Here is a 15,924-nt window from a genome sequence, read left to right as displayed (position 1 = left end):
TCTGCTAAATATTCCCAAATCCTCATTCTGTAAAGACTCAGTAAACTTGTGTCATGGATGGCACTATCTTGAGGTTTTCCTATACTTGCAAGTAGCTCATAAATGACACTGATGGTTTCTAAGTATCAGAAACATGTTTCTCTCCTATAGAGTCCCACTGGTAGTTTTTCAGCATAAAAAGCTGTATTATCTTCTTCTGTGTGGGTTAGACTGTGCGTGGGCTTTTTTCTGACATTGATTTATGTAAAAACAAAAATAGACTTGCTTAAGTAATCCAGTTAAAACTTGCTTTTTGCATTTCTGTTGCTGTGGTGAAACTTAATTATGCTTTACTGCTTGGTTCTCTTCACACCATTTATGTGTGTCTCTGAGAACGTTTCTCTAGCACAAATCAGATTGCATGTTCAGTGTGATGTGCAGCTCTGTGGCACAGGCACCATATCATTAACATGTCAGAAGTGGTCACTCCCATGAGAGTTTCTTGACAACATTAACATTCTTGTGTTTATTATATAAAGTTGGCAGTGATGAAGCAAAGAATATTGTGTCCTACCGTGATAGGATTCATAAAATTAACCTGACAGCAATGTTTTAGCAGCAGGAAGGCTCAAAGCACCACTTAAGGAGATTGCTTTAAACTTTGATTTTAAGGTAGTTGTCAATTTTCTCTTTGTGCCAGTATTTCATTGCTTTCAGTATAATTGCCATGTGAGTTGTTTGCAAATCCTGAGCTCTTTCAGCCAAAACAGTTTCCTTTTCTGGGAATAAGGACAGGAGAATAAATGCTTGCTGTTAAACGTTCTGGTAGGTTCCAGCATCTCCATGTTTAGGACAAGGCTGTGAAATCTGTCAGGAATGTGTCTTCCATGTACCTTAAATCACATCAAGCTAAGCTGGGCTGAATATATCATGGGAAATGTGCAAGAAGGTCCTTGGAAGAGTGAGATTTTGGCTTATGGTATCTGCTAGAGGTGATACAATAGAGGTGGTAGGATAAATAAATCAAAAGGAAACAAAAAAGGCAGTAATCACACATTTTTAATCCACAAATGTGATAATACATAATATATTTAAGGTGAACTTAACATTGCCCATATTTTAGCAATGTTCTTACATACCAAGCTACAAGTACAAAAGTAAACAATGAATATACAGGATATGCAAGTATGAGAAATACTTGAAAACATATCTTTCCTTAAGGCTACTCAGATTATTTTTAAATAAAACAACAGATGTTCAGCTGGTGTGTTTAAAATACCAGGATCTGAATATTGATACTTGAAACACACAAAAAGTCACAAATACAGGATATCCCTTTCCTTTAGATATCTTGAATGTTAAATAATCTTTTTCTGACTTTGAAAGAAGAACTTAAATTTGTTTACCACAAATGAAACACACAAAATCTGACATGTGCACTGGGACAGGAGCGTTGGATACAAGAAATATTGTTTAAAAGCATCAGTTGACAAGTACATGCCTGGAAGAAATGCAGGTAATGATGCAGGTAAATATGGCTCTGCAACTGGCTGAACTTGCAACCCCAAATGTTGCTGTCTCATTTCTGTGTTGCAAAGGAGTTTTCCATCCTCATTGTAACGAAATCTACTTTTAATGGTTAAAGGAAATGCGTGAGGGAAATTTACACCTTTAAAAACTGTTCTGCCAATGTCTCATTTCTACTGTGCTTCAAATGAGTTCTCCTGGGAACAGGTAAATGAGTGATCAACGTGTAAGGTTCCCTTAGAGAGGAATGGCTTTCAAGTATAATTTCTTGCCTTGCATTGTCAACATGCATCTCTCTATTACAGCATAGATGATGTGGAAGGTATTACCCCCAGATGATGGCACTGTCTGCTCTCTGTGTCAGCTGAAAGGAGAGGGTTCCTGCCACTGCAGGGTTAGGAGATAGAGATGTCTGGAGGGAAGATGGAGAGGACAAGGAGAGCAGAGGTTTCTGAACAAGTGTTTTTCACTCTGGGTCAGTCTGCACCTACCCAGGTTCTGCAAGTGGCAGCCAGAGCATCCACTCTGCTCCACACTCCCTGGGTCCAACCACAACTACAAAACACACTCCTTCTTGGCAAAGTGTTTTCAGTTTGAAGACATATCTATACTTTGTTTCAAAAAACCCCAAAAAATTCACTGAAAACATTCTGAACAAAAACTCACTCCAGAAACCCACCAGAGTCACTAAGGCTGTTCTCTTTTGACTATTGTGGATATGCTACACTTGGAGGCACTGCACAAATAGTGGATGGGGTTCCTTTGTATCCCACCTCTGATTTACTGTAGGCACAAATGTCATGGGTACATTAAACCAAGAGTTTTATCTAGGCTGAATGTTTTGAGGATCAGGGATGGAAATGATGTCTCAGGCGTGCTGCTCCTCACAAGGGCAATTTCAAAATCTTCACAAAGAGTGTTTTGTTCTGTCAGGCAGCACAGCCTTCAGTCTGAACTCACCTGATGTTACCCAATACACAAGCCCTGAGAGCGGGGAAGCTGCTGTACTACTGCATCTGCCTTTGAGCTTGAACCACTGAGCTGCTTTTCAAATTAAAATGAAACCTTCTCTCTGTTGTTAGCAGGTATAAAACTAAACTGATGAAACTGTTGCTTCATAGAGCAGATCTTTAGATTTTCTCCTGCTTCAATTTGTATGATTTGTTACTCTCTTATTAGATTTATATACCATGTAAAATCAGAGATGTTTTCTCATATTGATTCCTCATCCTTTTTAAAGGAGTGAACTTAATCCATTACAGCCCTACTTTCTGCCAAAGCTTTTTCAGTTAGCGTGGAAATAATAAAAATATACGCACCAAGGGCCTTGGGGGTAAATTCCATGCATTGCTCTTGCCTTCATCTGTCTATTTTTACATAGCCATGCATCTGAGTTTACTTTCTGTTCACATGTTCAGCCTTGAACACAAAGCTAGCAAGGTCACGGTGAATAGCAATCTGTGTCTGAACAATATGCATCAGCAGCCTTGTTCACTCTGCTCCTTGAAAAAGGCTGAATTATCTGAGCAAAACATTAAAATCGATGGCTTTCTGATTTAAGTTTTCCACTTCATCATGAGCCTGGTGAGCACCTTCTGGGCCCTGCTGGGGACTGTAGTAAGACTGATGGGAAGGAAGCTTGCTTGCCTACCATGGCTTAGGAAGGGTGACCAGTTCTAGAGAGAAGTTTTTGGTTGTTTCCTTGCCTTTGAGGGCGGTTTCAGAGAACCTTCTCGTCCAGCAGTTTGTTGATGCCGTTGCAGATCCTCTTGAGGTAGGGCCGGCAGTCCCCGTCCAGGCTGTAGAGCGCGGACAGGAACTCCACGTCCGCAAAGTGGTTGAAGACGTGGTTGATGCGGCCGTGGGACCGCGCCGTCAGGTGCCGCCCCACCAGTTCGTGCACCAGCTCCTTGCACTCGTTCAGCAGTTCGGCCAGCACGTTCCTGTCAAAAGTGTACTCCACCTCGTAGAAGCTGACGATTGTCATGGCAGTTTGGTTCAGCTTCTTCCTGAACTTGTCTACGATCTCCAGCTCTTCCTGGTTGAATTGATTATTTCGATAGAGGATCCCGATTTTTATTGCCACTTTGATCAGGTCTTTCATGATTTTATGGGCTTCCTTTTTGTTTCTGGTGTGTTCCTTAGTTACTTTGTACAGCTCATCGAAGATTTCACTGCTTGTGTCATCGATCAGCATGTTAGCCATGGTTTTGGTTGCCATTTTACTCAGGATCTTTTTCTGGGCTTGCAGCGCAAGATTCTTGGAGCTGAAATAATCAGGACCTGGTTTGGGATAGAAAAAAGGGGAGATGTTAATTTTATTTGGTGGATTATTTTTGCAATCAGTTAAGAAAAGCAGTACCTGTATGCTTAACTGAGACCTTGCATGAGTCACAGACCAGAACAGTCACGACTGCAGGAACACTCCCAGCACACATTGCCAGGGGTTCCACACATCCATGTGTCAGGTCTTGCTGTCACTGAGGGCTTTTGCTTGCAAATAAAGAACAGAATATTCTGGCAGGGGATATATGTTCTGATTCTGTGATAGGCTTTTAATTTTGTAGTTCAAAATGAAAGCTTTCTTGGCAGAGAGATCTGCTGAGATGTTGTGGTTGAAATAATACATGAAGTATCAGAGACAAGCAAAAGGAGATAGTGGCAAGCAATATACGAACCTTCAGAGTTACACTCTGATCATTGGGAGGCACTGTTGTTCCATAGTTAGGCTAAACAGATCCACAAGCATGGATTTATTTTGCCTTAATCTATAGTATCAATGCCTTCCCCTTTTGTTATCGATTTGAAAAATTATAGAATACAATGTTTTAAAAATGTTGGTGCTTCAGTGCGTGCGGTTCCTGCCAGACAAAAATATCTCAGCTGTTTGCTCTACATTTATCAAACAAATTCTTTGGATTTTTTATCTTTTGCTCATATCTGCACATTTCACTCAGCAGAGCACCTGAACACATGGCTACTGCTGGGCTTTGTCCCATGAGCTTCTGTAATTCTTGCTCGAGATTAATTCGACTTTCCTCTGTTTCTCATACTAATGTTGGCTTCTAACTGACCCTCTGTGGACAAAGCAAAGGAAATATGGATATAGCATAATTATCCAGGTTAATTCTGGGGCAGCAAAGCCTCTGTTGGATCAAAGGCACTTTGTCACTGTAGCCAGGTGGAGATGAGGGTGTGTCTGGGGAGGACAGCCAGAGAGCTCAGAGTGATGGCAGAGTGGCCTCTCTGTTCCCAAACACCTTCCTTGCCTTTCCCTCACATCTCCCTGCACTCTGTGCTCCTGCAAAGGAGGTGCCTGTGTGTCCCTGCCAGCTGGGGACCTTGCTCTGCCCACAGGGACACCAGAGCCTTGGCTGCTCCCAGGGGATGGAGCTAACCACGTCCTTCACCAGCTGCTGGGAAATCAAACCACTAAGAGATTAAAAATGACAATAAAAATCAAATCTTCCAGTACTTATTTGATTGTAGAGCCTGAGTGAGTCTTTAGGCTGGTGGGGTGAGCTCCAAGGCCCTTTCCAGCCTTCAGCACATGAGTGTTGTCACCTCCCCTGTGCTCCTTACACCCTCATGCCAGGAAAAAGGGGTGCTGGCTGCCAGTGCTCACTTGGAGCAAGTAATGCTAAATTCAAAGTCCTCGTTTTAATTCCGATTTTCAAGTTGGCTGGGATATTAAAGTTGTCATCTTTTTGTGCCACAGCTGTACTGCTGAGCAATGTTAAAGAGTAACATTTAATTTCAACTGAACCACCACCTGGAAAAAATAATTCAATGTGTTTAAAAGAATTGCCTGTCATTTGGAGAGAAAATTGTGGGGCTGAGCTGCTGTCTGGAGGAAACAGGAAAAACTGTGATTTAATCTAGAAATGATAAAACCAGGATGAAAGCATTCTTTCACTTAGCAGTACGTGGGTACATCAATAGTATCCATGATGAGTAATTATGTGCATTTGACACACTGAAATGGGAGATTGTTAGTGTCTGTTTCTGTATGAAGTGCTTGCTATTAATCAAGTGGATGTAGTTGATCAGTACCAGGTTTGATCAAAAATTGAAAATAATTGCAGTAGGTTTTTAGAATATTAATTTTATTGAAGATCACGCCTCTTCAGCCCCGTGTCCCTTTGCCCAGGTGAGAGCGCAGCTGAATCCTGCCGTGCCTGGCCCTGCTGCAGGGACAGCTCTGCAGAGCTGCTGCAGTTCTGTGGCTCGAAGCAAAGCTAGCAGCTGGGGTGAGCAAAATATCCCATCCCCATCACACCCCCGGGGAGGCTCTGGGACCAGCAGAGCCACCAGCACCTTAAACACAGACACAGGCAGCTGCCCTCCCACCTGTGTGATCCCTGAGACAAAGCTGGATGCTAAATTAGCATATTCTATGAACTTTTCAGAAGGGAGGGTTGTCCAGCACAGGAAGGACAAGTGTGATGCATGTCTGTGAGTCCAAAGTCCTGTTTCTTATCCACAAAACCGAGCAGTGTGACCTTCAAGCATGGGTTTCTTTCCTGGGACACGCCTGGGTTTGGTAGCTCACACCATGCTACCACAGCTCCCAGGGAAGGGTGCAGGCTGTGAGAGGGGAGCACAGCTGGAAACCATCAGGCCAGGTTTAACTGAATGTTAAGGCTGGAATGCTTCTCCATGGCAAGTCCCAAATGCAGGATCTACTCTTTAACAGCATGAGACTGAGCTCCTCCTCATCTTTCTAAAAGTAAAATGAAGAAATGTGTTATTGCATTGCTGCTGTGGCTCCCTCCCCACTTTGCGCTCCTGCCTCTCCATCCTTTCCTTCCACGGCATCTGCAGCCCCCAGAAACCAGGCACCCCAAATCCTCTGTGCACACTCCTTCCCCCAATTCCCCCCGTGGCCTGTGCTGCTCTCTGCACTGCACGATCTCTTGGAGCTGGGAATTAGTTTCACCATGGTGGCTGCCGTGTGCTCTGTCCCAGTCGGCTGTGCCAGGCAGAAGAGGTTCCAGTGGGCACAGCAGAGCCTGGTGGGACACAGATTGTTGTGCATTGTGGTGTCTGCTAAATACAGAACTTCAGCTGCTGCCACGGTCCCTCCAGCGTGTCAGGAAACTGCTGACGAGCTCAGGAGGAGGAGAAGAGCAGTGTCCCACCTGCCCAGCAAGCTGCCTACCAGGGCCCTGGGATGGGCACTCTGCAGAGCCTGGGCTGTGCCTGCACTGGACTCAAAGAGTGTGTGTGGGGTGGGGAGCAGCCAGCACCAGCAGCACCAGCAGCACCAGCAGCACCCCTGTGCCTGCACTGGACTCAGACAGTGTGTGTGGGATGGGGAGCAGCCAGCAGCACCCCTGTGCCTGCACTGGGCTCGGGGTGTGTGTGGGGAGCAGCCAGCAGCACCAGCAGCACCAGCAGCACCCCTGTGCCTGCACTGGGCTCGGGGTGTGTGTGGGGAGCAGGCAGCACCAGCAGCAGCAGCACCCCTGTGCCTGCAGACAGCAGCAGGGGGGCTCTCACAAAGGGCTGTGCTTTGATTCAGGGTGTGTGCAGCTTTGCAGCAGCATGTGCTGGAGAGCGAGAGAAGCTGTTTGGATTGAGTGTTTGGATTCCTGCCTCCAAAATCCCGCTGTGCTCAGACACCCAGGTGACGCCTTGCCTTTCAAAGATCACAAGTGGTTAGCCACATGATCACATTCAGGCTTTCGTGGGGACAGCATGTTTACCGTGGCAGCCTTTTCTTACTGCAGCACATTGCTCACTACACAAAATACATCTTCACCTCCTACATACAGCAATTCTATTTTCTGCTTTCTTTCATACAGCAAAACAAACCAGCAACGGCATTATAGATGCTATTAGCTTTCAGGAACATTTCACCAAGGCTAAAAATGAAAAACCACCCTCCAAGCACACTGCTTTGTTGGGTAAGGATTAACTTCCATTATAGAAAATCTGACATCTTAGTTTTTACTAAAGAAAGGGCCAGTTCTGCCTCAGATCTGCTCTCACCTTCTCTCTGTCATCTGGAGAGCTGTGTATGATAAAAGCTGTTTAAAAAGCTCCTTGTGGTGGGATTGACCCCACAGCAATCTTCCATCCCTCTGGGAGTGCAGCTCCCTAGCCCTGTGTGAGTGCCCAGCCGTGGGCAGCAGGATGGGGAGAGGCTCCCTGTGTCCAGGGGGGCAGGGCAGGACACCCCTCCCCACCAGTGACCACCCAGCTGCTGGCACGTGGTGCTGAACACGACAAAGACGTCTCACATCCACTAAACTTAATAACATGATTGCTTAATAACAGAGTTGCTTAATAACAGAAGTGCAGAAAAAGTTTGGCAACTCCAGCGAGCGGATGTAAGAGTTTTATATTTTAGGAGTTTTTCAGACTAAAATGCAAGAACATCTGTAATATTCTCCAAATACTTTGATTGCAGATGGCTGTACCAAGTACAAAATGGTCAGAACGAAATGCTCAGCAATACTATTTTTATGTAAATCTGCATTCAGACACTCTGTACAAAACACAGCAAATCCAGTCAACCAGAAGATGCTCCCACTATGGTGAGGAGGGAGAATGGTCAACATTTGCTGGAAGCAATTATGAGGATATGGAAACCAGCCTCTTGAGCAATGAATCCATTTCCCTCCCAGTTAGCCACTTAGTCAAAGCCATAATGCCATTTTGCAGCCAGGATATTTTCTCCCCTGGCTAATGGCTGAAAGCTGAGTTGAAGTGAACTCTGGAGGGAGTGTGGCTGCACCGCAAAAATGGAGAGAGGAGTTGACCTGAAGGGCTTCTGTGGAGCTTGTCCAGTGCATTTTTAATTGTATCAGCAGGCAGGCTGGAATTTCACCTGGCTCTGGAAGCTGCTACCCCAGTGCCTGCTGCAGCCTGTCCTGGGTAATCAGTCACCTCAGCCATTGGCCTCTCCTGCTCCAAAGAGAGACACACGTGGAGCTTTTCCCTGATTTTGCCCTACCCTGAGTGTAACCCCAGCTCCTAGCAGTCGGGGTGGTTGTGTTTTCCAGCCAAAGAGTGCATGTGGTGGAGCTACTGAGTAGGCTTGAGAGCAGCCTGGAGAGGTGAGTTGAGCTGTTTTGAATTAAAGGGCTGAGCTAAAATCATGAAGAGGCTGCAGGTCTGAAGAGGGTTCCCACAGCTTGGCAGGAATGGGAGGCGATGGGAACTAGAAAAGGTTCCCTGCATCTGTGCCCCAGCTGTACTGGAAGTGAGCAAAGGGCTGAGTCTTAGCTGAACAAGATGGAAATGCATAAGAAAGTAAAGCTGATGAAAAGGCTGAAATATTTTTAATACTCCTGAACCTTCACTTTTAAAATGCAGCACAGCTTCTGCAGCAAAAGACAGGCTTTAAGGAGTCAGCAGTGCTGCTGCAAACGTGGGCATCCCTCCAGCTGGTAGCAGTTGCTCAGGCTGGTGGGAGATGGCCCAAGCCAAGGGCCAGGCACGCTCTCAGATCTGCCACCGTGTGAGATAACTGGCTGTGAGCATTGTTGTAGGAATGTGCTGTTTTAATGACTTGTGTGACCCAGTTTGAATGCACCTGTGTACTTTAACTTAGTGATACACCTGCCCCTGAGCCTGGAGAGTCTGGGAATGAAGATGAGGCACTTGGATTGTAAAGCTCTTGCAGTGGATATCTGAATGGTTAACCCAGCATTGCTGCTGGTGTTGATAGTTTACTGTGTTGCAGCTTGTTTCTTTATAATCTAAAGATTTGCCTGTAATGGCTCCTTTTCTTGACATAAATAGAAAAATCTAGTTGCTTAATTTCTATCATTCAGGCAAAATGTTAGAGGAAATGAGCTGCAAACGTGTGTGTTTTACTTATCCATCAAGTCTCACATGTTACAGGATTGATTAGAAATGTGAACTGCAGGACTTAGGATTTCAAAGTAGCTCTGAAAGCAGACAGGAAAAAAGCCCAGTAAAGCCACTTGTCCTGCAGTGTTTTAGTCCTGAGCAGCCCAGGCACGAGCTCTGAGTGTGTGTATTGCTCTTGGACAGCTACAGGATCACTGCAGAAGAAACATTCAGTGTTTCCAGTAACTTTAAGCCAAGAAATCCAATAGAGCAGATGGAATACATCAGCTTTCAGGGAGGGCCAATTTAAACACGTGTAAGCACCAGGGGCCCAGTGCTCAAACTTTAACACTTCTAAATTGTTACTGTGAGCATAAAAGGGTTGCTCATATCCGCAGTGGAACAGGAGGTTACAGACTGATAATTATATGATCTTGGGAGAACGTACCAGTACCCAAACGTCTGAAGGCAGAACTTGGACATGCTGGCAATGGCAGCAACAGGCCTGTGCAGAGGAAATATGACTGAATGGAAAAGAAGACTATTTTCCTTTCAGTGCTTTAGATGAGCAGCAACTATGCCACAAAAAAAGCTCTGTCTGGGAACCTGGGGACTGGAGATTCCAGTGGATAGTCTTAATTCTGCTGCTGACTTGTATCTGGCATTTACTTTTCTTGTTGCTGCATGCTGGAGTTGTCTTTCAATACGTGGAGGAGGTGGTGGAAGGCTGGGGGGCCCCTTCTGAAAAGAAGAAGAGCAGTGCAGAGTGAGCGGGTAGACTGCTTTCCTCTGGGTAACACCTCCAGGAGCCTGGCCAGGGGAGAGGGGCTCAGCTGCACTTTCCATCAGCTCTGATGGCCTTGCCAAAAAAGGCTCTGGCTGAGTTTTGCTCCTGCTGCCCCTGGTAGCTGGCTGGGAACTGAACTGCTCCGCTGTGCTCCTCTCCTGGGTCTGAAAGCAGTAGCTGGCGAGTGGTGTGTGGATGACAGCCCTGCCCCAGAGCTGAGCCTGGCTCACAGGGTGAAACCCTCCCAGGCACTCCCTTGTACCCATGGCACAGCTGACAGCACGCTGGGATTCTCCCTGGCTGCTGCTTGACATTACAAATGAGACATTACTCTTGGTCATATCCTGCAAACTCACATCCAGCGGGTGGGAGAGGAAACCCCTCCCTGCCAAGGGCTCAGTGAGGATCACCTCTGCCACTGTGTCCCACAGACCAAAGGGCCAGGCCAGGCAGCAGCTGCTGTGCTCAGGACCCAGCCCTGCTCCAGCCTGCCAGGGACCAGCTGGGCACACACAGGCAGCAGACACCTCTCTGAAAGTGGCCACTAAAGCTTTTAACTTTATTAACCTGATAAGGCGAATCAGAACCAAAGCCTGAACCAGGCTGCAGCTCCTGGAATGGCATCTTTGTGGGGTCACTTTCAAGAGTTCATTTTCAACTTTGCACCTTGTATTTCATAGCACAGGGGGAAGCAAACACATCTGGTTAGCTCCTGGCAGCTGGCAGTGAGTGTAAGCCATGCAGGGCTTGCACAGCACCCTGAGGTACGCCCAGAGCGTGAGCAAGGCTCTGCTCTCAAGTGAACTGCTCAGGAGTTAAAGTCTGTCTGCCAGGAGTGATAATAAAACACTGGGGTGTTTGGGTTCCTAAGATTTGCTATACAACTAGAAGAGGTTTTGATAAACTGACCACTGTGTTTTATAAACAGGTTTAAAGTCTTTTGATGTCAGTTTATACTCATGGCAAAATACTTTGAAAAGAGTGAACACCCCTATCCCAGAAAAAGCTTGTTTAGCTCTGCCTGACACTGCCAGACAAAAAGGTTCCCCACTGTCAGCAGAGTTTTGACAAAGGAAGATTTGTTACTACCCCTTGCAATGACCTATTGGTCCTGTTCTTGTATTTTGAGACAGGTGTTTATGACTATATTAATGTGGGGTTTTTACATGCTAGTTTTACTCTAAAAGACTTCTTTTGACCAAAGAGTCATGGTGGCATACCCGAAACACTCCAGCCAGATCCTATTTAAGCACGCATAGCTGCTCCCCAGCAGCCCTTGCCTTGCTGGCACTCGGGGACATCTTTAACTGGCCAGGAGTTTTTTGCCTTCAAATTGTCTATGAAGGTTTTTTTTCCCCCAATATAGGCTCTACACAAAATCTTGGGCAGGAACTATTGAAGAATTAAACTTCAGTGTCTGAAACATTTTGTGTTCTGTGTCCTTTGCCTTTTCCACGATTACCACATTTATTACACTGTCCTTTCTAGAAGACACAGCAGGGGAAAAAGAAGCTATCATGGGGACTGTGTGGCAAAAATACCCAATTAGTCAAATAATTATTATCTCTATAGGAAAATTATGCTTGTTTTAATGTCTGGCCATGTAATTTTCACAACAGGATCATAATGAGTTCTTTGGTATGTGCTAAGGGGTTGTTTATTGCTTAGAAGGGACAGAGGCTCTTGGGGAATATCAGGCATATAATGAACGATAAACAATTATCTTGTTAAGGAGTGAAGGCTTGTAGGCTTCTTTGAAAGGATTCAACCATCGTGTTCTTCCACACTAAAGTAACAATTATCCAGGAAAGAAAGGATTTCCTTGCCAAAGTATTGTCACAGACTTGAAAGCCACGTGAAACCTTTGAAGATCTTGCAGCTGTCCTGTTTTATCCAGATGCAATTATTGTAGCAGCTCCTCTCTGTCAATGATCTGCAGAACCTGCTTGCAGTGGTTCTGAACTGGTAGATTTGTTCTGAACAAAAACTTGAAGAGCTGTTTGAACATCGTGACACTTGCATAGATCTTTCAGTCCAGTTCCATGAATGACTTGAATCCTTGATCAGGCTGTGTATGGTTTTCATGTCTTCTTTTATCCTCTCCTCTGGCAGGGTGAGGCAGGGAGGAAGGCTGTGGAGGCATCTGTGCTTTTGTGGGCTTGGTGCTTGGCAGTAACCACAGGCACCACTCCTGGTTAACGGGAGGGTCAGATTTCTCTGGGCTTCTGCAGCTCAAATGCTTTCTATTCCTTCCAAAGAAGTCTCTTTAGCATGCAGGAGCTGGTTGTTCCCAGTAGGAACAAAATAATATGCTGTTAGTAAAGCAAGGCCCGTCAATATCAGCCCTAAATATTACACAAGGCCTCTGTGCAATCTGTGTGCTTTAAATAGTTAAAGTGTAGCTATGAAACAGGCTTTTTGGTACTGCTTCACCAATTTCTATTTTTTCCCCCACCCATTTCTCATCCTCTCAGGAAGAAAATTTTGAGGGTTTATTTTTGTGCCTTCAAATTGCTTGCTGTTGCACTACACTGCTCTTTCTCCGGAGATAAAACGTCCTTGCCTTTTACATAGAATAATTCTATTTTTGACTCTAATATATTAAGAGTGGCATGAAAAATAACCACATCTGTGCTCTAGGGATGTACAGACTTCCATGAGAAAGCAAGCAATTGGGACCCCAAGGGTAGCTGCTCTGAAGATGCTGTGAAACTGAGATGGCATTTCTCTATAGCTTAACGTGAGGCTGAAAGAAAACAGGAAGGGGGAAGTATTTCTGCTAAACCAGGTCAAGGTGAACAAACTCCAAAGAGCCCACACTAGGCTGCAGCTGCAGCAGGTGTCCAGCTGACCAAGTGGCTGTGTGAGCTGAGCTCTGCCACGTCCAGAGGCAGAGGATGGGGCAGCAGCTCCATCCCTGCAGAGCTATCCCAGACAGGCTGCTCGGGTGTCCCCTCTGTGGGACAGGGCAGGCTGTTTGGGGTGTGAGAAGCACAACTGGAATTCACTCTTGTTGGGTGGTTTTTGTCTTGGGTTTTAAAACAGGCAAACACCCTGACAGCAGCACTGTGTCTTCTCTGCCTGCAGTGCTGTGAGCGCTGGCTGGGCTGGGTAAAGCCTGACAGGGAGCGTGGAAATGGGAAGAGGCCAAGGGAGTGCAGGGCAAAGACAGGCTGGAGGAGCTTGATATGAGTTAATGGCATCTGTGTATCTGGCAAAAGAGGGAGATGCTTTTTTATGGACACTGTGTGCTATTGCTTTCCTAATTTGGTACTTGGTTGCTTGACCACTTGGTTTTGAATTAAGAAGGTGATAGATGGAAGGGGAATAAACCAATGCCAAGTATCAGGTGCAGCTGGAAAAACGTACTGTTGGTTCCTAAATAAAAACACCAGAGGAGCTGGTAATCTCCACATTTAATTCCAGCCATGCTTCCAAACTCTCTTTATACCAGAGAACAAAGTCAAATGAGGTGAAGGTGAGGAGGACAATAATGGCAAGAAATGTCTGACAGCAGTTCACTTTCCTAAGTCAGGAGCAGACACTGTAGACTGATCACAACATGTTTAAAACTATTAATGAAAGAAGGTTTCCTTAACCTTTTGCATGGACTATTTATTGTCTAATTTTTATTCTGTGTGTGTGTGTTTTGGGGTAGTCAATTAAAAAAAAGTATTTTGAAGATGCTGATTGGTGCTCACAACTCTGGAGTATGGGGGCTTTCAGGTTAAATCCCATTTGGATTTGCTGTTTGCAGTGCACAGAGGCACAGCTGTGGCTGTCTTACAGCTGGAAGGGCAGGACTGTGATGTGAGTGTCACTAAGCAAACAGAGGATGTCAAACCTGCTCCAACATGGGAGCCTGGTAGGGGCATAAGGGAGCTTCAAATGAGGCTTATCCTATGGACTGATGTTCCTTAACAGATTAAACAAACAAACAAAAAAAATCCAACAAAAGCCCCAACCCCCAACCATCCCCCTCAACAAACCAAACAACCCCCCCTAACCAAACAGAAAATGCCACTCAAAACCCCAACACAAAACTATTGCTAGAAGAGACTCTGCAGATGTTCATGTCTATTACTAAAGAAATAGTTTTCTGAACCCTCCCCTTAGTTATACTGTCTATGTCACAGAATCATTACTTACAAGGTATGTGGGTGCAGCTGTCTCTGTATTTATAATGATTTTCACTCCCTCCATGAATGCAGAGGACTGGATTTGTAAAGGCATCTAATTTACCACTGACTGCAGTCCAAAATCTTAGCTCCTATTCTGAGAATGTGCAGGAGGTAAAAAGGGACTTAAAACAGATCAGGAGGAGTTGCAACTTGTGAAGTCTTTTGGGGTAAAGAAAATGCTCGGGATTAGTTCATGGCTCCCACTGCAGTGACCCTCCTCGTGCCTTCCAGAGCATCCCTTGCTCCCTCTGCCCAGGGCTGTGTCCGCTGCAGGGGGGGAGAGCAGCAGCCCTTCTGAGCCGGGTTCTGTTGCACTTGGAGCAGGGTTCAGGTGCAGAGCTGAGCTCCAGCGTGGCACTGAGGGTTTCACTGCTGCTTGAAGCAGTTTTGTTCCATCCAGCCCCAATTAGCTGCTGATGGTGCTGCAGCTTTATGAGCCCAGCACAATACCAGATGGGAATGTTGCTTGTGCAAGTTCATAAAAGACCTAAGGGTGCCCTTCCTTTCGGAGCAAGAGCTGCTGATAACATCAGTTTCTGAAAGATGCCTGCTCTGGTTTCTTTTAACTCATTTCAAGTTTTGGTTTTTTTTTTTTTTTAAACAATTTCCTTACAGACATCTAACAGACAATCCATTGTGGCCTTGGTGAAACAAACCTTGCTTGCTGCTTGATTATAACCACCAGGATTGCAGAATCCACCTACAGTGAGTTATTTCAATGGTATAGTTATAAAAGAGCTAGTGCTGTTACAATTTTAAAAGAGAAAATTTATTTTTAAATGTCATTGACTTCTCCTTGCTGACAAGCAAATGAGTAAATTCCTTTTACTTGTAGTTTTCTTTAACAGAGAGGAGATTAAGCTTGTGCCATACTGAAACAGCTGCCCTCATATGAACACTGCAGCTCTGCACACTTTACCAGAAAATCTGACCTCAACGTGTCAATACCCCCAATGCAGAGTGAAACCAATGCCTTGTTCTCTGTCTGAAAGTGCTGGAAGAGGATTTGTTAACAACAGCAAAGCTGAAACTGAAAAGACAGAAGATGTGAATACTTAGAAGAAGAGTTTGCTATTTAGTGTTGTTCCCCAAAGAGGACAACAAAGCTAGAAGAGACTCAATTTACTTTTTGTTTTGAATAATGCTTTACAATGTTTGCTTGGTTATTCAAAAGAAAAGGCAATTTTTCTGTTGCAGAACATTAGGCTGTATAGAATCCTTAAGTAACTTTATTTTCCTTTTTTTTTTCTTCTTTCCCCTGTCCCTGGAGAAGGATTAGTTGCTGGGGAGATGGCCAACCCAGATTCTGAATGGAAAACTCCTGACCAAAGGAAAAATTAATGCTGGTTAATGCAGCTGGGATTCATCACACTGTCCATCTCTTACAAGTTTTTGTGCATCTGATTGGGGATTTATTGGTAGGAACACATTGCCTTATGCCTCAGATGTGATCTATAACCTTGTTTTGCTTTAGAATGAAGTCTGATTTGGACTTAAATATATAATTTGGGTGATCTGCTCTGCACTGTTTGTCTACAGTGTCAGGTCAAGTATCTGATCAAGATGCCCAAAACATTAGGAATGAATATGTGATGAATTCCATCCCTGTGGAAAAAGAGACTCAGGTTAATATATCTATCTATTCCA

General features: G+C 45.0%; 1 protein-coding gene across 1 annotated transcript in view; it reads right to left on the bottom strand.

Annotated features, from left to right (window-relative positions):
* Window positions 1-1,020: 1,020 nt before the first annotated feature.
* TNFAIP8L3 (TNF alpha induced protein 8 like 3) overlaps window positions 1,021-15,924 on the bottom strand; it is a 46,609-nt gene continuing 31,705 nt past the window's right edge. The window contains exon 2 of the mRNA XM_063412588.1: window positions 1,021-3,789. Coding sequence (XP_063268658.1) covers window positions 3,227-3,789 — 563 coding nt within the window. The 3' untranslated portion in view covers window positions 1,021-3,226. The remainder of the gene's footprint in view (window positions 3,790-15,924) is intronic.

This window comes from Prinia subflava, chromosome 15, assembly GCF_021018805.1.
Source record: "Prinia subflava isolate CZ2003 ecotype Zambia chromosome 15, Cam_Psub_1.2, whole genome shotgun sequence".
NCBI lineage: Eukaryota > Metazoa > Chordata > Aves > Passeriformes > Cisticolidae > Prinia > Prinia subflava.
The sequence above is the reverse complement of the archived record's forward strand: the minus strand, read 5'-3'. Positions and strand labels throughout refer to the sequence as shown.